Consider the following 23,642-nt stretch of genomic DNA (forward strand, 5'->3'; position numbering starts at 1 on the left):
TTTTTTTTTTTCTTTTTTAAATTTGGAACTGCTCAGGATATTTTAAAAAAAAATCAAAGGGAATTAATTGGAACAGGGACGACAAACTTACTTTCATTCTTTGTTTAATATTCTTTATTGGTGGCACATGTCAATGAAACATGCGCTATTTGCTTATGCACTCAGGCAGTGAGGACTTTCAGCAAAATTTTCTCCTTGTTATGTCTTTATTTTATCAGGAATAGTGCTTAAGCTTTTGGACTCGAGCTTCAGAAAGTCTGGCACCCAGGGTATTCTTCCCTTCCCGCTTAATCCCAGGCAAATGAATGAAGTCACAAGGTACAAGTCAGCACAGCTCCTGGGCTCTTGCTCCTGAGAGTCCAGATCACATTGCAAGGATTCTTTAAAAATTGGCAGCACAGCTAATCCCAGCACTGCCAAAAACCATCTTACTCCACACCACTTGAATAGGCAAAACCCCAAGTTATTCTTAACCAGCAAATTAATACTGAAAAGAGTGAGTCAGCACAAGCCGTTCTTATGAGGGCTTCCTCATCTAGAAACAAAACCAAGTCAGCAAGTTATGTGTTTTTTAAAAAGTAGAGGCCGCACAAAACTAACATTTTCTCAGTTCAGAGAGCTGCTAGTCCACTACCCTGCCTCTGGCAGCAGCTACTCACAGGTGGGTAACACCGGAGAAATTGGGACGTTACATGGTGATGCTTTCCCTGGTGACCCTTCCCAGTCCCCTGTATAAGGGGGTTGAGGAACTTTCTGAGCTGGGTGCTGGGTCTGGATCTTCAGGTCTAAGCAGCGCTGATGGCCCCATCCTCCATGCAATCTGTCTCCTCTTTAAGCACAGGTATACCTCTGGCCTCCACAGCTACCCTCAGCACGTTCTCACAGAATACCTTGTACAGGGGGATACATAAAGGGCTTTGAAACTACCTCGGCACAAATAAGGGGTCATTATTTCACAGATCTTATGTAAGACAAGCACCGCCAGATCCCGATTTGATTAATTACTGCCTAGAGATTACGGAGCGCAGCTGAAAGTACACCCTCTTTCATTTTCAATTTGAGGCCCTGCAAAGGACCCTTTCTGAAAGAAGGAGCTGGGAATTTGAGTGTTTATAATAAGGCACTCTGTATTTATGCAACAGTCCCTTGCTTATGCTCCATTATCCTGCCTGGCCTTTTTTTGACCTCCCTACTGTCCATTGTTTGACTCTGTCATTCACAGCAGAGCTAAATGCCTGAACCTTGCCAAAGAAAACGGTGTCATGCGTGTGTCGGATCACAAGTTTGCATCTGAAGTCATTGTTCCAGGCTCATTAACAGGAAACACAACCAACCAAAGCTGCTTTTGGTACATTGCAGGTATATTCAAGGGCGAGAACAGCAGAACAAGGAGCTGAAGATTACCCTGAGAAAACAGTGCCACAACAAAATGTATTTATCCTGCACTGTTGACCTTCCTATTCTATTACAGTTGGTGATTATGAGGAGTATGAGCTTGGAAACACAATCATTGCATGAGCATTTATAGGATTACAGCAATTTAGGATTATAAACCATATTTCAGGAAATAAAAGGGTGAATCTTACCATGGCCACCTTTGCGTGAAACAAGAACCACAAGGAAGTATTTGGTGGTAACTAAGTAGTAGATGAAGTTGAATGGCAGGTTTATAATTAAACCTTTATCTGTTAATAAGGGTACTCAGAAGCAGTCTACACAGGACAGGTCTTGCTGCCTATACTCAAAGCTCTTTCTCTGACAGAGAAACAGTATCAGGCTACTAGTACATCTATCCCTTTCACAGCATGAGGACAGGTTTGGTAGGATTACAAGTCACAGCTTGCTTTATTTTTTCTGTCTCCAAAACATAAAGCAAGCCTTTTTGTTTCTTTTCAGAAGCAAAGTTCTGTGAACAGGGAAAGTAAACGCACAGGGCAGAGAAAACCATTTAACAAGCATCAGCATCTAACTCTACAAAATAACACCCTCAAAAAAACACTGTAAAAACCAAGTGAAAAGGAGTAAAAAAGTTTTGTCAGCAAACACCCACTGATGACAACCTCCACAGTTTTGTACCTTCCAGACTGCCTCGTGCTGCAAAGCTAGGCTTTACACTTCAGTGTGGTCTGCTGCTATTTTTTCCCATTGTGGCTGGTGGCAACAACAGTCACCAAACCCATCCACACGCTACCTTTATTGCCTGTTGAGAGAAACTCTGCAGTGGACCTATTTTACAGAGATTACACCTTGGTCCACATCAGCCTGAAGTGAGCAGATGTAGGCACTTGCACAAGGAATAGTGAGACTGACATGAACACAGTATGAATGGAAATGTGCGTGCAAGTGTCAGAAAGAAAAAAGAGAACAAGGGTTGAAGGCATGGCCAGCAGCGATAGCGAAGGGCACCACTTGCAGTCAATCCAATGATGGCCTTCACTTCACTGGTGGCCTTCACGTACAAACATGCACTGCTGATTTTCCAGAGCCCGTATCAAGAGGACAGGAATTCGGAGCAAGGACAGGCTCACTCTCCACACTGCTCAGCCTAAAGCGCCCGGAGACCCTGCAGCTCTCTCCAGGCTAGATAGAGCACAGGCAAGTAAGTGCATTCACAGGAAAAGCATTAACACCTAACTGCTTAGAGAAACCGTTAACATGTTTTTAAAGAGGTGCAGATAAGACACAAGTGTACACTGGAGTTTGATTTGAAGCAGGTCAGCAACATCTAATAACATTTCCCATATTTTAGAACATTACGCTGTAATACAATAATTAGGATTAAGGGCGATCTGAAAACTTTTCCTGAAAGCAGAAGGAAACAATACATTTTCAAGCAAACTTTTCCACCTCTCAAGACAAAAAAAACCATTAGCACTGTCAGCAAAGCAGAGCGAAAAAATTATGAGGGTGGCTAGGCACCAGCAAGGTAGAAAATCTCCCTTCAGCAGGCTTTTCTAAAAACAGGAGGCAGAAAAGAAAAACACCTCCAAGTAGGCAAAGTAACAAATTTATATTCTAAGCCTAATTTAGAGCCGGTTCTAGCCAGTTGAAGGAAACTTTCAAAACAAAGGAATGTAAATACAGACATTTAGAGTGACTATGCTAATACTATCCTAACTTGTGATGAGAGGGCTCTCCTGACAGGAGGAACAGTTCTGCCATCTCTCTATGGCTCCTCTGCTGCACTTTGTTCCTCTAGGCAGCTGTGACCCCCACAGTCATCTCTGTGGGCTGCTCTGGCATCACATTCCTACAGCTTCTTTTCAAAAAGCAGTGCTTGAACGAAAGCACATTAAGATGAAGACACTATTAGCAACGGCCATACTGAATACTTCACCGTATTTATTTCCTTACTCATTCTCCCTCTAGAAATAAAGCCATTCCTGCAAGTACCAGCATAATGTTGGTAAGAAGATAAATATATTTGTAACACAGGCTTTATTTAATCAGTGCAAATACCAAAAGAAATTTCTATTCTTCAGTAGATTGAGGGGGTAGGTCTGTCAATGTAGTCACTGGGAAGCACAGCACGTCACGAGGGAGGAGGCGAGATCATGGAAGGATGCTGCATGCATTGTCACAGTCAACAGTACAGTCACTTAAATCACTTCAACTGTCTAGGATAATCATCAAAGTACAACCACAGGTTCCCTATTCTATGCATGAAGAAAATTAAACAACTACGAGGGAAAGCAAGCTAATAACACTGAAGAGAGTTCACTACTCCTAAGAGAGCTTTGTCACTATGGCCAGGCTGCTAAAAGGTGCTTCCCGCAGTAGATGGTTTGTAGCAGTGATTCCTCTCTCGGACTTATCTTTTCCATCTTTCTGCAACGCAGAGCGGAGAAAGTTACCTCACTCGGTAACCTGGAGCTGCCTCCCTCCAAGAGCTCAGGAGTCCAACCATTAGCCACGGACACGGGAGATCCAGGTCGAAGACCACACTCTCTCTGAGGGATGGAGACAGCCTTTGCTGAGGGCTGTCACCTCACAGAGGAGAGACTGGGCTTCTGGTCTCTGCCCCGATTAATATTTAAGTATTTCTTATTAAACATTAATTGAAATAGGGACTAGAACTAGTTCCCAATTCCCAGCTGAGTGGCTTAGACTTTAGGCTACAGTCATTCTTATGAGCTTTCTCACTCTCGCTCTCCCTGACCCACAAAATACTACCTATCCCCCAACAAAGTGGAACAGCTTCATCTGAAGGAACGAAGATCCTGCCGACTGACTGCTAGGCTACTTTCTTCAGAGGGAGAAGTGGATTTATAATCCCTCATGCAGAGAAGAAGTTGGAGCCCCAAACCTTGCCACAATCACAGAACCAGAGAGTGGAAGGACATCACTAGGTGATGAGGTCAGCTAGGGAAACATCTGCTGGAGGATACCAGTAGCACCTACAGCAGTGCTCAATATCCAGCAACAGTGTAGTAAAAGACCTCAGTCCCAATCAGAGGTGTTCCTGAACATGTCTAGAAACAGACCATTAGGTGGGCAGAAAATTTTACAGGTAGAAACTTAGGCACCTAATGACTGCAGGAGTCTCCAGGAATAGATGACAACTGGATGTGTTAAGGATCTCAGTTTTGGACTTAACTACACCCTACATTAAATAGGAAGTGTTGTGTACCTAAATCCCATTATAGTCTAACCCTAGCGCAACAAAACAAGAACCTGAAATTGGTGTGGGTATTAGCTAGATATGTGTTCACATTTAAAGTTTTAAGTTTTTCCTCTCATTTTTGACAATTCAGAATAAAGCCTAACTCTTCAGACTGAGAAAGTATAATTTCTAAATAGGAAATAGCTGATTAGGAAATTTTTGAAGGCATATTTAGTATAAAAATACCAATTCTTTTTCTTTTTTTTTTTTTTTTTTTAAGGTAATAGTCAACTTGAACACAATGCCTGTAAATTTTTTCCATTTCTCATGTATTCTCATGTATTTTCAGAATGCAGATCTGGCCACTTAGCATGAGGTTACATTTCTGAAATGGCCATAGCTAACAGTAAAACTTCTAATTATTTACCCAGCACAATGCTCACACATTGCATCATACATAGGTTCCCCTCAATAAGAGTCCAAGCTATCACACCCATGTGTTTCCTCATTAGCACAAAGTACAAGGTCTTTCTACAGCTGAAGTGCACAGAATTTTAGCTATTGATTTCAAGGGCAGTGGGGCTGCAAAATTTTATCCTAGATTTTTTTTTTTCACATGGTTTCAGCACATAATGCCTCAGCAATTTATATTTTTCTCCTCACTCAGTTTTCCAGTGCCCTCATCCCTACTTCTGCCCTCCAGAAGCCCAGGTGTGTGCTGTTGCCATGGTCCATTAACATTGCCATCGCATCAACCTCCCTGTTCATCTGTCATCTCCTAGACTGCAGGTACCCAGGTGCCGATTTCTTTCTGCAAGCCTAGCAGCTGCTGCAGTGACATTTAGTAGCACAGACTTCTTCTGTTACTCCTCCTTCTTTTCACTAGTCTTGTTGGGAAGAAAGAACTGACCCATACCTGCCAGGCTTTTCAGGCACAAAAGCATTCATCTACCCACCTCGCACAATTCCTAATCCTAGTCAAAATTCACACCATACTATCATCTTTCATCTCCCATTTTCTACAGCTTCACCTGCTTCCCCTCTTTACTTCATGTTTTTTCCCCTCAATTGCCACCTCTTTGGGGTCAGATGCCCAGCTCCAAGGCATTCAGCCTCCTCATGAAGGAGGACTATGATCTCCTCACAAGAACTTTCTGCTCCAGCTTTGGAGCTGGATCATTTCTGTGTGCATAACCACCTCTGTCAGTTATCAACTTCTCAGAGTGGTGATTTCATCTCCTTTATCGATCCGTAAAGTGCTTATGGTTACCGTAAGGAAAGATTTTTCAATGGCACAAATGGAAGAACCAGTCACTCATCTCCCAACTGTAAGTAAACACAGTGTTTTTAAATAGGAAAAAACAAATACTAGAGAATTAGCAAATGAGAAAAGATTGGGTTTTTTTTTAACAATTTTCTTTAATATTTATTATAAAGTCAGGCAGTTAGAAAAGGTTAAATGAGCCAATAACCATACTGATGTCTCCACACAGAGAGGCCACCTACCATAAACTGTGTGATTCATAACATACACAAAATCTTGTCTCTGCTCAAAATGATTTCTCTGGCCTCACTTCTAAAAATCAGTGTGTTTTCTGTTTCAGATTATAGCAGTTTTAAGACTCTCCAAATAACATTCTATGTCCCCTGTCTGAGGTCTCAATGGGAGAAAAGAATGAAAAGCACTACCTGCTTTCCAAAAATGCATATTTTATTTAGTTAGATGACAGTTAATAATATTCCTATCCAAAACTCTAGGGATTTTTATTACATCAAAAATAATGCTGCTGGTGTTTTACTCTTTTGATCATTTTAACATGAATCTAGAAAGCCACCTGTGTACAGAGATTCCTGGTTCATCCTTCACCATCAGGGTGAAACAAATGCTTCAAACAAGTTCTTCAAAAATATGTCTTTTTCTAGTGATGAGCATTGAAATTGGTTTGCTTCCTTTCTCAGGCTGAGATGCATAATCTCCAGAGACCTGAGCCTGATACATTCCGTTTTACAGCAAGAGGGATCCAGGTCAAGCTGCCCTGCAGACATCAGCTGTGACTATATGGCAGATACTTGCAAAAAGGCATGAATTTTTAAACTCTGGGGCTACGGAATTCCCAAGCTTCCTAAAAGCCATCAGCATTCATGCGAGAGTATTCTGATGGTTCACAAAACGCTCATACACATTCATATGACTATGGATTTCTGTGCAAATTCAGAAAGCAGAACCTATTCACAAGGGAACTCCCACAACAGACTAGAGAATGGAGGAGTACTGACTGTGTTATTTAGGGGTGTGGTACCAATAACACAGGTCACTTTTTGAAAAGCTAACAATCAGTCTTCAGTATCATAAGGGACTGAGTGCGCAAATAAAGTGCCATAAATTTCTGTCATCTATGCAAAAATGCTATTTCCAGAACCACAAAGCAGGTTTTCAAACCCTTTATATTAAGTCTGAATCTGAAAAGAGAGATTATTTTTTGGGTTGGCTTACAAGATATCTTAGTAAGGTTTAAAAAATAACTATAAAGCATATTCTCTTGGGGGAGGTGAAGCAGGGAGGGGAAGAGTCAGGATGCAGCCAAGTAACATACATCTAGAATCTATCTTTACATCACTCAGTACAGCTGCTCACATAAAGACCAACTTTTTTTCTTCCATTTCTTTCTCTAAGTAGATTTTCAAATATACTGGTTAAAGAGACAAATTACTTCCTCATTGTAGCAATCTACCTGTGGCAGCTTCTAATGACTGTCTTTACCCCAAAATGTACCAGGCATTTCATTAAAAAATGGCATTTTTTTGCCTTAGTGGTTGTCAAGATTTGGAGTAAGCTATTGTCTGCCTTTTCCTATCAGCAGTACTCAGAACCAAGCAGACAAAGTTCATAAACACTTACAGCAGAAGGGCATCTCATTTCTGCAGGCACTTGGACATCGCAGCCTTAGGATTTATATGTTTGGACCAAGGAAGGTATACTGAGCTGGGTACAAGGGTGAGACTCCTTCGAGCACAAGGTGCAATACCAGTGTAATTCAGTGTGGCAAGATCCCTAAGAGCCCGAGGTAGGTGTCAGTCACCCTCTATCTCTTATCATATTCAAGTAATTAATCATAATAGTGTCTGGTGTAAGCTTGGTAATGAACTGACTGCACTAATCCCATTTATGTTTAAATACATTGATTGTATTTCTACGATATAAAAGTTCAGCATAGTCAAGGACTTTATGCTCAGAGTCCAACACCATCTGTTAATAATAACATCTGTTAATAATAACAAACAGTTATCAGCCTTGTTTTTATTCAAGTAAATTCTTTTCTTGCACTTTAATGAGCTACTAGGGCTTGTTTCTATTTAGCATTAGAGCAGGAAATAATTGCAGCTGGTCTCACACTAGGGGTTACTATTATCTCCAAAGAAATGAGGACAATCAATATTCTAGGGAAGACAGGTACTGAAACTGCCTCTTGAATAACTTACAGATCAATAATCATGATAGAAAATTGAAGGAAGATTTGCACTTGAAGGAATCCGAAGCAGACCCCAGAGGAATGAATCGAGTACAAAGACAAACGTGTATCCTCTAGCTTGGTTGTTCATCTGTGGCTGAACCCCAGGTCATTCAGATTCTGCTCACCTCCAATCTTTAACCAAATGGCTAGGGGTAGGTGTGTCAGCAGCTGGTTGCCTGCTACCAGAGAAGCTTTCAGGATATGACTTTAGGATGAGCAGATAGAAACTTGATTTTTTTGTTTGGGTTTTTTTTGTTTTTTTTTTTTGTTAACCACCACAACAGCAATTACAATCACATGTTTTACTTGGAGCTTGTGAATAAATAGCATATATTTACTTCTTACTGAAACCTGACTTGTATCATGGGCAAGTCCAGTGCAACCATTAAATAAGAATGTTCAATGGGAGTAAAGGATCCAGTCCCAGGGAGACCCTCTCCCAGGGGGTTCTGTAGGTCAAGAGGATGCCATTCCACTCAGCTACAGAAAACATGATAATTTTTGTTAATTTGTTAAATTCACATGAAAGAAGCATTTTCCAGGATCACCTAGGAAAGATCTCATCCAGCAGCTGGACAGTGGGGAGAGCGCCTAAGTCCAAGAATTTCTGGGGAAAGCAGGAAAGATGTGGGGTTACTTCCAAGTGCTGCCATCCCCTGCAAGTAGTTGCTCTGCTTAGAAAACTGAATCTGTACAGGTTTGTAAGAGAAACAGTAAGACCGCTATGAATAAGGTATGAATGTGTGTGTGAAAGCACTAGAAGAAACGGCAAAGGCATGAAAGTGTGCATTGAAGGCACTTTGATGAACAGGCCATCAAGATCACAGCAGACTCATGTGCAACTTCTCAGACACCCACATTGCAAAAACAGCCTACACCCAAGGAAAGAGACTAGAGACCAATGAATAGATCAGCAGTGCTGCACAGTGACTCACAGCAGTGGGACAAGCCAAAGAGGCAAAAGGTTTTGATAAACATCCACTCCTTACAGGCACAAGTTGATCCGGGCAAGGTTTTTTCAGCGTGGTCCCACCTGGGTCGCCAAAACTGTTGTCTGGGAAAAAGCCTTGCCTGGATTGACTTGCTGCAGCCAGCAGGGAGTGCTGGACCCATTGGACTCCAGCATGCACCGAATAGTTTTTTGGGGACTCCATCAGCTCATCTCCTTGCTGGGCGGTAAGCGACACAAAGGTGCAATGCTAAATCGAGATACTGTAAAAAAGGGGGAAATTCTGATAGAGGAGCAATCTGAATTCTGGTATTCTGGATATTTGGTATTTGTATCTGGTACTTGGTATTTGTATTTGAATTTGAGTCTGAATACCTCCGCATAAGTCGCTCCATGGAAGAACCACTGCAGTAGGACACTTCATACACACAGATGCTAACAGAGGCTGAGTGTATGAAGTTCTGGATAAAGCAATTTCTTAGGAAATAATATGGGATCTAGCTCCTCTACAGATGTGCCCCCTTGTTCTCCTTTAGGATGCATCCTGAAACACTGGGGAAAAATTGATGGGGATCCACTGACCAAAGAAAAGTTGAAAAAGTATTGTAGTCAGTAGTGGCCAAGGTATAAGTTAGAGGATGGAGAAAAATGGCCTGAAAATGGAACATTGCATTACAACACTATTTTGCAATTAATGTTCTTTTGTTGGAGGATGGATAAGTGGGATGAAGTTCCATATGCTGATTTGTTTTTCATGTTGTGAAATGATCATAATGCTAGAAAGAAATGTAAATTAAGGGATGATGTGAACAGTATTCTTGTATTAGCTGAAAGTGTACAGAAAAAAACATAGGCAAAGATGTTGCTCTGCTTGTGATATTGGAAGAGGGTGTCATAGGAAAAATGAAGAGGAGGAAGACGTGCAATTATTGGTAGTAAAACCCAAGGAAAGGGAATTTGGATTAGATAGCAATAGCAGCAGTGATGGCAGTGGTTATATGGAACGGAGACAGGAGACTTCTCAGGAATCAGGTACTTTCAGTCTGGTATTGGGGAGAATGAGGTCCCAACAACAGCCAGCTCCCCTGAGACAGGCAGTAGGACCAAAGGGGATGCCTGTGTTTGTGCATGTACCGTTTACTACTTCGGATTTATTGAACTGGAAGGAGTCAGAAGGATGATAGAGGGATAACCCTGAAAAGATGCATAGCTTAGGACAAACAATTCTATTAAATCATAATCCTACCTGGGGAGATGTACAAACACTGTTGAATACTATTTTCACTCTAGAAGAGAAACGACTGGTATTGGAAAAAGCAAATGAGGAAAATGAGAGACAGAATGCGAGGAATGATCTGACTTGATTTATGCCAAAAAGGGAACCAGATTGGGACCCCAATACCAGCGTGGGGAGAGCAATGATTAAACAATATTAACAATTGATCCTGTATGGGATATGGTATGGGGTTCCTAAACAGAAAAATCTTTCTAAGTTACATGGGGTAAAACAAGAAAATTATGAAAATCCCTCAGCATTCTATGAAAGGTTATGTGAAGCAGCTGGGAGATGGACGGATTTGAATCCTGAGGACAGTAACAGAATGATGTTTAATAAATGTTTTATTGGGCAATCAGTACCAGATATTCGGAAAAAGTTACAGAAGGTGGATAGTGTGGAGGATATGACTATTGCACAGCGAATAAGTATTGCTTATAAGGTGTATAATAATAGAGAGGAAGTGGAAAAAAGAGAAAAACAGAAGGAAAAACAAAAAGATAGAAAGATGCAAGCTAGCTTGTTAGCTGCTGCAATAGTAAGTGCCTCTCAAAGAGAGGGAGGAAGGGGCTATAGAGGAATAGCAAGAAGAGGAAGGGGCCAAGGATATGAACCCTGGCCTTTAAACGATAGCCCTGCTGGGATAAATTAATGTGCATATTGTAGAGAAGGAGGACACTGGAAAAATGAATGTCCCCCAAAAAAAAGGGACGGGGTCAAGTGCCAGACACAGATTTGTAATAATGGGGACTTAGGACTGAATGAAGGGGACCGGGGGTGAATTTAACCATTTCCCCAGCAGATCCCCTGGTTCCAGTTCAGCTGGGGAATGAGATTATAGAATGTTTAGTTAATACAGGAGCCACTTATTCTGTAGTAAACAGCTGTAAGGGACCTTTAAGTAAATTTTCTATGCCTGTTGTTGGGGTCATGGGAAAGCAGGAGGTGACATGCTTCCTACAGCCAATGGAATGCAAAATTGGAGATCAAATTTTAACACATGAATTTCTGTACATGTGTGAATGCCTGGTACCTGTCTTAGGTCAAGATTTATTGCATAAATTAGAGGCACAAATACCCTTTTCCAAAAATACAATTCAAGTAAACATTCCAAAAAAATAATGCCTGGGAAGTTCAGTTATGTCCATTACAGAATGAAAATGGGTGAGAGCTTAAAGTACCAGAAGAGATTTTAGATGCTGTCACTCCTATGGTATGAGCCACCAAGATACCAGGAAAAGCAAAAGCAGCCACACCCATAAAAGTGGAACTAAAACCCAACGCTAAGCTGCTAAGAAGGAAACAGTATCCCATGAAATTGGAAGCAAGATTAGGACTAGAACCATTGATAGACAATTTCTTGCAATATGGACTTTTGCAAGAATGTCAATTGGAGTATAATACTCCAATATTACCTGTAAAAAAACCTTGATCACAAGAATATCAGTTAGTTCAAGACTTGAGAGCAATTAATCAAATTGTACTTGATGTGCATCCTGTGGTACCTAATCTGTACAGTCGGTTATCCTCCATTTCAGAAACTAACATATATTTTACTGTGTTAGATTTAGAGGATGCTTTCTTTTGTATCCCATTGGAGACTGAAAGCCAGAAGTTACTTGCCTTTGAATGGAAAAGTCCAACAATGGGACGAAAGACACAACTTTGCTGGACTGTACTGCTGCAAGGAGTCTAAAATACCCCTACTTTGTATGATACTGTACTTGCCAAGGAATTAGAACACTGGCAAGGTAAGAATCCTTATGTCACTTTTTTGCAATATGTGGATGACATACTTTTGGGAAGATACTGAACTACGATGTAAAATGGCGACCATAAGTTTATTAAATTTTGGGGGATTGGCTGGATACCAGGTGTCACAAAAGAAAGCACAAATAGTGCAAAAGACTGTCACTTATTTGGGATTAGAAACCTCTCAATGGGAAAGGAAATTGGGGACTGAAGGAAAGGAGGGCATACGTCAAATTGCCCATCCCCAGTCAAAAAGAGGATTAAGAGGATTTCTGGATCTGGCGGGCTGGTGCAGGCTTTGTATACTGAACTTTGGATTGATGACAAAACTGTTGTATGAGGCTTTGAAAGTGCCAGGAGAAGTCTTGCAATGGACCCCCGAATGTTTGAAGGGGTTTGATGATATCAAGACAACTTTGATGAAAGCGCCAGCCCTGGGATTATGAAATTTGACTAAACCATTCACTTTGTATGTGTATGAAAAAATGCATGTAGCCTTGGGAATCTTAACTCAAACACTAGGAGACTGGAAGAGGCCAGTTGCTTACTTCTCTAAACAGTTGGATGCGGTCAGCAAAGGATGGCCTGCATGTCTTCGAGCAGTGGCTGCTGCGGTATTGCCAATTCAAGAAGCCCGTAAACTAAACCTGGGACAAAGAATCACTGAGTTTGTCCCGCACGCAGTGTTAATTGTTTTGGAGCAAAAAGGACATAATTGGTTATCCCCTAGCAGAATAGTATGATACCAGGCTGTGTTAACTGAACAGGATGATATGATGCTAAAAATTTTACAGCCTTGAATCCTGTGACATGGTTGCCCATCTCTAGTGATGAAAACTTAACCCATAATTGTTTACAGACTATTGAACAGGTATATTCCAGTAGACCGGATCTAAAAGATACTCCTCTGGAAAGTCCAGACTGGATTCTGTTTATAGATGGCAGCAGTTTTCTTTTGAAAGGAGAATGAAAAGCTGAATATGCAGTAGTGACTTTAGAGGAGGAAGTGGAGGCTAACCCACTTCCAGCAAATACTTCTGCACAAAAAGCAGAGCTAATTGCTCTTATTAGGGCTTTGGAATTGTCCCAAGGAAAACAAGTGAATGTTTACATTGATTCTAAACATGCTTTTGGAGTAGTACATGCTCATGGAACTATATGGAAAGAGAGCGGACTGCTGTCCTCTCAAGAAACTCCCGTAAAATACAGATCTGAGATATTAAGGTTGTCAACAGCAGTCAATTTGCCTAAGGAAGTGGCAGTCATCCACTGTAAAGCACACCAACTTGGACAAACTGACATGATTAAAGGAAATCGCAAGGCTGACCAAGTAGCAAAAAGAGTATCCTTTGGCAAAGTAATGGGCGCTTTAATCCTGACCATGAACTTGAATTTGGAAGCTCCTAGGTATACGGAAAAAGAGGATAAGTTAGCTAAGCTTCTGAATTGCAATAAAACACAGGATGGATGGTGGGTAACATGGAATGAACAGTGTATAGTGACGGCCCCAGTCACGAGGGAGTTATTGCAACGAACTCCTAGGGACACCCACATGGGAGAAGATGCATCAGTCTCAAGTGTTAACAGGTATGCAATTGGACCCAGAATAAAACAATAGGCAGAAGAACTTGTTAAACAGTGCCAAATTTGTTGCAGAAATAATCCTAAAATAGAAAAGAAGCTTCCACCTAGAGAGGTAAAATGGGGACACCTCCCTGGAGTACGCTGGCAAATTGATTTTTCTGAATTACCTAAAAGTAATGGATATAAGTATCTTTTGGTATTGGTGGATACTTTTTCAGGGTGGCCTGAAGCCTTCCTGAAGCTTTTCCTGAAGTTTTCCTGAAGCTTGGCCTGAAGCTGTACCAACAAGGCTAGAGAAGTAATTAAAAACTTGTTGAAAGAAATAATACGGAGATTTAGGGTTCCTGAAAACATCTCCTCAGATAGGGCTCCCCATTTTATAGCAGAAACAGTAAGGGAAGTTGCAAAGTATCTTCAGATACAGTGGGATTTACAAAACCCATGGAGATCTCAATCAAGTGGGAAAGTGGAAAGAATGAAACAAACATTAAAAAGACAGATAGCAAAACTATGTCAGGAAACACATTTGATTCGAGGTGGGTAGAGATTCTACCCATAGGTTTGATGTATATTTGTATTACTCCTTGAGCTAAAGAAGGAGTAAGCCCTTTTGAAATATTGTACGGCAGCCCCTATTTGGCAAATTTGACTGAGAAAGCAAAGCTAATCAAATGCATGTAATGGGTAATAAAATACTTACTGACTATATTTTATCTATAGCTAGAACTCTCTCCTCACTGCACAGATATCTGAGGGTGAGAGCGACAGTTCCATTAGATACTCCAGTGCATTTCTTCAGATCAGGAGACAGAGTATACCTTCAAGTTTGGAAAGATGAACCACTAAAGGAGAAGTGGAAGGGACCGTATACAGTCTTACTCAAGACTAATACTGCAGTAAAGGTAGACGGAGTGGACTCCTGGATTCATTATACGAGAGTCAAGAAAACACCATCTCTGGAACAGAAACAGTGGACTTCTATAGAAACAGAACCCTTAAAATTAACACTTTCCCATCCTAAATGAATTGCACTTAGGATATTAGAGGGAAAAGCGTTAATTACTAGACAGGTATCTCAATCCCATGTATTAGTTATACGAAATGGAAATGAGACTTGTCGAAGAACTAAACTTTGACAAGTCTCAAAGGGGGGAATTGTTGTCCAAAACTGATGCTGCTATAGAGATCCATTGTAAAGCCCTACCCCAACTAAGTTATACAATGTGCTTTTGTTTAGTTAACAGATCGTCTGAGAGCAGAAGTCTAGGTGATGTATTACTGACTTGATCAGTAAAACATGAAAAGTTGCTTCAGCATCTGCCAAGAAGGAAACTAGGGGAAAGGTAGTTCCGGCAGAGGGAGATTGCAACCACCAACTCATGACCCCCTTACTACAATTACATCCGAGGTGTAACTAAAGGACAACTGAGCATGCTCACTAATTTACATACTAGGCAAAGAGATTTTAACCAATCATAACACTGCATATGTATTACAGAATTAAATATGGTAATAGAATCATAGAATCATAGACTCAGAATGCTTTGGATTGGAAGGGACCTTCAGAGGCCATCTAGCCCAACCCCCCTGCAGGGAGCAGGGACAGCTTTAACCAGATCAGGTTGCTCAGAGCCCCGTCCAACCTCACCTTGAATGTTGCCAGGGATGGGGCCTCCACCACCTCTCTGGGCAACCTCTCCCAGTGCTTTACCACCCTCATTGTAAAAAATTTCTTCCTTATATCTAGTCTAAATCTATTCTTCTTTAGTTTAAAACTATTACCCCTTGTCCTGTCACAACAGGCCTTGCTAAAAAGATCATCCCCATCCTTCCTATAGGCCCCCTTTAAGTACTGAAAGGAATGAATGTGTATAAAGAGATGCTAACTCGATTCGGTGCGCTAGCTTTGTGGAAAGCCACCTAGCACCCAAACTTGCACAACTTTGTGAATAAACAGTATCTTGTGTCAGTGTGTGAAGATTGTCTTATTGCACACCAGGTAAACGAGCCTTATTTGGGACAATACAGATATCAAGGAAAAAAATCAAATTATTAAATGCTACTAATTTCTCCATTGAAATTTGTCCCACGTGGCCAATAACTATATTTGGCTTCCTTACTGTTGCCCATTTTCTAAACATGTTCATGCATTTTAATTTTGCTCTGCAGGAGAAGAGATCTGGTGAAAGCTTTATCTAATCCTAGCCAATCCAGAATACTGGAAATTGTGTGAATGGTGAGAAAGAGAGGAGCTGCATAAATATCAGGAGTGTGCAGAAAATGTGTTTATGTAAAATTCACTTATGTGTAGGTGTTATAAAATACAACGCAAAATACTAAGAGTACTTGGGAAATTACAGCTTTCTGAATTGGGTTTTATTATATTTGTAGGGGGTTTTGTTGTTTTTTTAAAAACCAAAAAAAAGTTACATTTTTTCCTTTCCAAATCACAGCCCTCTCAGGCCAGGTGTTTTCTGGATGATCACAGACTGGTAGGTGAACATTTTTACTTCTTATAGTATTTTCATGACTCTGAGCCATGCTATCCATGATACTCCAAAAAAATTCAGCCCCCTGCTCCATGCACACCCCCATTTACCTCTTTCAAGTCTTGGACAATAGCAGTGAGTCTCTCATTCTCTGCCTGAACATTGGTGATCACTGCCCTGCTCTGCTTCAGCTCATTCTGCATCTCCAAAATCTTCCCGAGATAATAAGCTTCCTTTGATGCAGACTCCTGGAGGAGCGTCTCTTCACGTGTTTCACCATCTTCAGCCACTTTGCGGTGAATTGAGAAGGACTGTCCAAATGCCTGCAAGAGGAAAACAACGCACAATATAAAACTACTGAAGCCCTAGGAAAATTATCAACAATAACGAGCAGCTGCATAGCCAGCGGGAATGAAATAGATCTGTGAGTCCCAAACTCTGACCTAATAAATACTGCCTTAGCAGCTTCCTAGCAGCTGAGGGCCACCATCTCATTTAGCTGAAATGAAGCATCTTGAAGCTGTTCTCATTTGCAGTATGGATTTATGGCCCCTATCCAGGCGACCTCCACTGAGATCAAGATGGTGCGCTGCTAACTAGCCATTAATTAGTGCCAGTATTTAACTCTCCTGCATGAGGCCAGCTGATAATTCCTTTCTTCTCTAGTTCTGCAAAAAAAATGTGTGGGTTTTTTTGTGTTAAAGAGAGTAAATAGCCGACAAATTGTTGTTCTTTTAAATTGTTTTCTATTTTCAACATCCTTTTATTATAGGAACTGACTTCATGGTATGGAAGAAAGCTTCCCATAACTTGAAAGAATGGTAAATATGCTGAGTATCAGGCAGTGGCCATCTACACTGCTGGTAAGCTAAACACAGAGTTTGACAGCCCTTCATTTAATTTGTACTCAGTGTTTTCTACTTCTACTGAAAAGAAACAATATTTAAGTATTCAAGAAGTTTCTAAATAGGTATTTTCAGTGATTCTCTTCCTCTTCTTGTTACTAGCTTAATCAGTTTAATAAGGCACTATTTCTCAGAGTCAATTTCTGATGTTATTTTGGACAGCTCTAAAGTAATCTGGAAGAAAGCAAAGTACAAGCCACAATAGTAGAAGTAATGGAGATATCATTTAGCTGTGGAAGACAGAGGGGGAAAACTTGCAATAATGCAATAACATAAAAAAGAATGCAATAACACAAAATAAAATATAAATAAAAATAAAATAAAAATAGTAATAAAATAATATATAAAGTAAAATAAAAGCAAAACCTGTTGTATTTGTATTACCTTTAAGAACAGACATTTGGTTGAAAATGACATGGCCTAATTCTGGAAAAAGCCAAAAGATGACCTCTAATGTTAAGAATGCTTAGCTAAATGTACGCAAACGCTCTCTCGTATATCTTAATTCAAAGAGAGTGTGTTTGAAAAAACAAGATTTTTAATATAGGAGAGAAAGATATAAATGATGGTAATATATGTTCTTTCAGTTGGAAATTCTCCCCAAAAGCCTGATTTCTGCCCAGTCTTATGAAACAACAAAGCAGAGTATACATTTGTACCCACTGTAAGCAGTGGCCTCCTTTGTCTTCCCATCAATAAGAAGTACTTCCCAAATGAAATCCATTGTTCTACTGCTGCTATTTATAGCCTTTCAGAACACATTCTAAGTTTTACTGGCACTAGAACTGAAGCAGCCCCTTAGAAACTTCAAAGCAAAACCCTGTTAAAAAACTTTTTAGCTTTTAAGTCTACTTCACTTGGAGAATCCTGTGAAGTCAGCATTAAAGGATTCTAAAAATATTCAATAATGTATTAACCCAGCTGTCTTCTCAAAAGACTGCAAGTTACTGAAATAGCAAGCATCAGCAACTTGCCGAATAGGATTTTCCAAATAACAAGAAATTCAATTTAATGAAACTGTTAAGCACTGAATCAGTCACAATACCTGTGAATCTAAGAAGGCTGTTTCAGGAACACTGGTAATAAATTATATCTTACTGTACATACTTATATTCAATGGTTCACTGTTCCTAATTTGAGACTGAGTAAAAAGCACCAGTCTAATAAAGACCCTACAAGACAAATGTAAAGGCCACATAGTATGCAGGAGAAAAATCAAAACACAGCAGAACAGCAGGTAGGACTGACAGGGCTGGAGAAGCTCATGCAGAAATGGGAGCTGGAGCGCTCTCTACCAGAGAACTATAGTTAGAGTGCTATGTGTAAATACCAGTACATAGTGATGAGGGCCTTCCAGGTGCATACTATATTTTCCTCAAATGTACTTTCAGGATGCATTTTAGCATGTGTGATGCTTGAGAATGACCATGAATACAGATTTTGGGGAGAGTGTATAGCATAACAGAAAATTACTGTGTACTTAACATTTCCTTGTACCTGTGACTACAGAAAATGTCAGAGAAAATAATTCAAACATTTTTTCCTCTGAAACCAAATTTGAACAGTACTGTATCTTATAGTATTCAATTTCTTTCTTAAACTGCTATCAATACGTTAAAAATCAGGGGAAGGAAAGAAAGGAAACATCATTCTCTTTCCATATTGATGGAAATTATGCGGATCCATGCAACAAGGAGAGGAACACGAGATGAGGTTGTAGTGAGGTGGGTGTTGGTGCCTTTTCCCAAGTAACAAGTGATAGGACAAGAGGAAATGGGCTCAAGTTGCACCAGGGGAAGTTCAGATTGGATATTAGGAAAAATTTCTTCACCAGAAGGGTTGTCAAGCACTGGAACAGGCTGTCCAGGGAAGTGGTTGAGTCCCCATCCCTGGAGGTATTTAAAAGCCATGTAGATGTGGTGCGTAGGGACATGGTTTAGTGGTGGACTTAGTGCTAAGTTAATGGTTGGACTGGATGATCTTAAAGGTCTTTTCCAACCTAAACGATTCTATGATTCTATGCCTTTTAATTAAAAAGCAGGCAAAAAGTCCTGCTTCTGTATTTCATAGTTTGTATAGAACACCAAAAAGTTTAAACTTTCCAGACATACGTGCTTAAGGCCTTCCATGAGATTGACCACTTTTAAACTAAGACATACATCAACATTTTTCAGCTGGTAGCCAGATATTTGTTCTGCTTTGATTTTATATTTTAGTAATTTGCCTAATATATTTACTTATTTATAAAACCTTATAACCTTGCTATGATATAGATATTTCAATTAACTGTGCACACTTATTTCAGTGAAGCCATCCCTGTAGTGAAAAACTTTTCAAGTAAATTAACTTTATAACAGGCACAACAGTCTTCCAACAACCACCAGTTTCCAGGCCTGGATGTGACAAGAGGCCTCACGCCACCACTTCGCACAAACACCCATGCTCAGCCAGCGGCACAAATGGGCTGGAGGCTGGGAGAGCTGGAACAGCCCACTTCAGCCTTCATAATTACCTCCTGAACATGTTGGATGAGAAAGAGTCAGAAGGTTCCCAGGAGCTGGGAAATTCACGTTGGTAAGGGCCTGTAACGGATGAGATACGAACTGTAGGAACGTTTGGCACAAACGCAGGCATTTATATGTGTGAGCTGGATGCAGCTGGCATTGGCATCAGGTGTGGAAGAAAGAGATGGCAGATGAAGGTCAAAACATGAGAAGGTGGCAACCTGGACTGAAGGCTAAAGAAAGTTCACTTGTGTTTGGGTCAAGAGTCAGATACAAACTGGTTTGCTGAACATATCTTATGGCATTGTATATGGGAAAATACCAGCCTGCTATGGAAGCCTGACTGGGCAAAGAGCCTTCCTTTGATACCATGTGACACTGAGGGAGAGAAATAAGTACCATGCAAATGCAGAGCAGGTGTTCTCTGTGCTCACCATTGATGATACCAATATTTTGGTCAGATATTTATAGTGAAGGTATATAGTTTGGCTCCTGGAGAGATGCTGTTCCTGCCTAAAAGTACTTTGTCACCTATATTACACACAGCTTCTCCCTAAGCGAAATTTCAGGTGATGCCAGGATGGCAAAAGCAGGGCCGGTTTCTTCCATGCTTTTGCATCTTTTCAACTGGATTGGGACAAGTACACCGACATAGGCAATGGAGTTCTCTGAGCAAACCATGAAGAAGTAACTACAGAAGCAAAGACCTGTGGTTGTAACTGCAGGAATAGTGCCCAACTCGCTTATGTTGTTTCTATGATAGTATTTTGGATTGGTGCTGTACTGTATCTTGCAGACGTATTAGTTAATTACCAGAGTTCTTTTCAGCATGGTGCTGCCTTGATTGGTGTGACCACTCTTTAAAACCACTTAGAAATCACTACTGGTCCCTTGGTGGCTCTTAGTGTCAGCAATCACATTGCAGAGCTTTTCTGACAAAGCACACCATCTTCCAAATTCAAATCAGGACTGAGGGGGCTGTATAGCCTTTTATGCCTTCTATTCCCTTGAGAACCCCCCTCCCATTGTAGGCACAATAGCTGAAGTCAGCTACAAAGACTGTCCTAAGAGACACCAGTCTGAATTTCACTGTATACTAGTCTTATCAATTCTCTCAAGACTTTTCTTGAAAGGATGCTGTTGACTGAGTTAGGAGATACTTTTTTTGTAAGTTGGTCATAAAAGCTGAGTAACAAGATGCCATTAAACACTGTATATATATTCTGAGACTTGAGAATTGTATAACAGTATTGCAACTTTTTAGGGGTGTCTTCAAATTTGAACTTGGAGAATGATAAAATCATGATCAATATTTGTTTGAGTGCATGATAAAGGATGGCAACAGTGGGCACACACATGTAAGAGGTCAGTCTGATCATGGAGAAACATATAACTTTTGAGGAAAAGGCCATTTGCCATTGAGCTCTAAATAACCTCAGATGGAAATTCCAGTGTCAGAAGCAAACTAGCATGAAAGAAATAGTGCAGTGAATAAAATGAGCACAGATTTGTAAAAGAGCAATAGAAAAATATGACTGTTCCAAACAACATATGTAAGAATATTTATATGAGAAATATAAACAGCAATAGAAAGCTAATGTGCTGTGAATGACATGAAATGATGCCTGTAAAACAAAAACTATAATTAGCTCCTGAAAAAAAAAAGGAAAATGAGAAGCTGGATGTCTAATTTAGGTGCAGAAAGCAGCACATATGCAAAAGATCAGCTAAAAACATAAATAGGTAATGAAGGATGTTATTTCTGAGTTTCAGTTTTATTTTTACTAGCCACATCCTGGGGCAGAAATTCTGAAGTATTTGCATAGAAACTCACTCTTCTAGACTGCGATGATAATAAGCAATAAAACATGACCTGACTGCTATCAGGATGAGCAGGTAGCCTACCTTTATGGCTTTGACGCTTACTGTGTTTTTTCTGATGCATAATGCAACAGCATTGAATTTGTTCAAATGATTACCTATTTCAGCTGCTAACTCGCTGCAAAGCAGAATGGATTATATATTAGTTACCTCCATGTTCCTAACACAAAAGCAGGGAAAAAGCAGTTTGAGATTATGCAAGAGCGTAGCGTATTTCCTAGGCAAATGTCAATATGGCGCCACAGATGGAAATCTTTGCTAGAGGTGCCTCACTGGGTTTAATATTGGGGCAGGCCTTATTTTGCGGCACAACTTGAATGCCTCCAACATTCCCTTAGTCACCTGCAATTCTATGTCTCTCTTTCAAACAGGAGATTTTTTTTTTTTTTTTAAATTAAGCTTACTGTATATTTTTTTCCTTCACAACTCATTAAGCAAAGCTCAAGGCTCTCTGACACTTTTAAGCTAAGGAGCAATCAGTGGCAGGCATAGGTCTGTGAGGAAATCCCCTCTAGGCAAGGCTGAACAACTGAGCAAGTGGCTGAGCAGGATCTAGCCCTTCCCTCAAAACCAGCTGGTAGAAAACTGCCCCCCTGTAAGATGTGATGTGCCTCCACTTAGACACATTATTTCCTTAACTTACCTCCAATATTTTACACCCTGGTCACCTGAACGCTGCTGAAATCAACCTGCACATAGCAGTTGCTTTGTTAGTAAACCCAAGCCAGCATTTAGCCTAACTGGGAAACTCTGTCTCTGTGGGCTTTCTTACAGGCATACGCTCAGTATTGAGTTCTGATCACTCTGCTGTTTGTCATTTCCTGCTCCCTCACACCTTGGGTATGCAGATTATCCAGGGTCTTGGACAAGGACTGTGTTTTATTCTCAAAGAACACAGTAGGTAGCACTGAATCTAAACCTGACTTGTGTTTCTTGGCAGTGTTGCAGCGCAACAGCAAACAACAACGCCCTCGCAGAAGTGCCTGATGGGTTCCAGACATATTATATCTGTTTTCTTAAAAAGTGGGAAAGTTTTATGCCTCTAAAATTTACTCTTAATTTAGATTAAATCGTTATGTAGTTGACATGACCTCCTGATGTTCATTTAAGATGGCTGAGAGAGGTCAATAGGTTTTCTTTTGGAATCCAATACTGAAGTGATGAAAGTCTTCAAATGCAAATAATAGGCATATTGCAATCGAAACACAGACATATGCACGTTTAGTCAAAATAATGACAGAAGAAGGAACTTAATAGGTATTGTGTGCATGTGAGATGGACAGCCCATGCAGGGAAGCAGATTGAAAACTCAGAAACAGATTGAGAACACAGCCTGAATCAGCATGGGCATATAGGCAAGAAAACTAGACCATGAACTTCTGGGTTGACAGGCTAGCTGAAAACAGCTTGTTGTTTTATAGCTACAGAAGTGTTCCATTTGTCCGATTCCTCCTGTGTTCAAGAAAGCAGGATGCTGAACTCTCTTACAGAGAGGTAGAAGATAGAAAGATGCTGGATCCCATCACTAATTCCTCTTTCAACTCAGAACAGCAAATACGGTTTCTAGGCTTAACCAGTCTCCTGGTCAAAAAGAATATGAGATAACTGATCAAAATTCAGTTGTACCCAAGCAACTGTCTAAGCATTGGTTGTTTCATAATTTCCAGACTCAAGATGATCAGTTTTATACTGAATGCCACACAACACAAACAGAATTTTTGTGTGTTTGTGTTTTGCTTTTTTTTATTTCAATGTAACAACACACCATTCACTTCATACGCCCCATCTTGGAGAAAAAAAGGCTAAATGTTTTGTACTCAGTTTGAAGCAAGCTGACAAACTGGGGTTTACTTATTTGTTCTCATGAGATCGGTCTGCCTTCTGAAAAAGGTGAAAATTAAACTTTAAAGGACAGTTGGTTTCAATTCATGCTTTGCTACAGACACTTGATATGACCTTAAGGAAATTGTTCCTCAACTTCCCATTTGAAAAATGTAGAGGACAGTATCTGCTACACAGTGAAAAGGACTGTTATGATACATCCATACATGATCTGAGATACAATATATTATAGTATATGTATGGAAATGTTACCTGAAAAAGCTATTTTATTACCTTCTAAAGGCAAAAAGCATTTAACTTTATTTCCAAATATCAGCTTAATTAATTCAATAATAATGCAAGTGC

General features: G+C 40.2%; 1 protein-coding gene across 7 annotated transcripts in view; it reads right to left on the reverse strand.

Annotated features, from left to right (window-relative positions):
- The window catches only part of BICD1 (BICD cargo adaptor 1), a 202,878-nt gene that overhangs the window by 81,984 nt on the left and 97,252 nt on the right, over window positions 1-23,642 (reverse strand). For all 7 annotated transcript variants that reach the window (XM_075712268.1, XM_075712302.1, XM_075712288.1 and 4 more), the window contains exon 2: window positions 16,276-16,488. In XM_075712268.1, coding sequence (XP_075568383.1) covers window positions 16,276-16,488 — 213 coding nt within the window. The remainder of the gene's footprint in view (window positions 1-16,275; window positions 16,489-23,642) is intronic.

The sequence above is a fragment of the Pelecanus crispus genome, chromosome 1 (assembly GCF_030463565.1).
Source record: "Pelecanus crispus isolate bPelCri1 chromosome 1, bPelCri1.pri, whole genome shotgun sequence".
Lineage (NCBI taxonomy): Eukaryota > Metazoa > Chordata > Aves > Pelecaniformes > Pelecanidae > Pelecanus > Pelecanus crispus.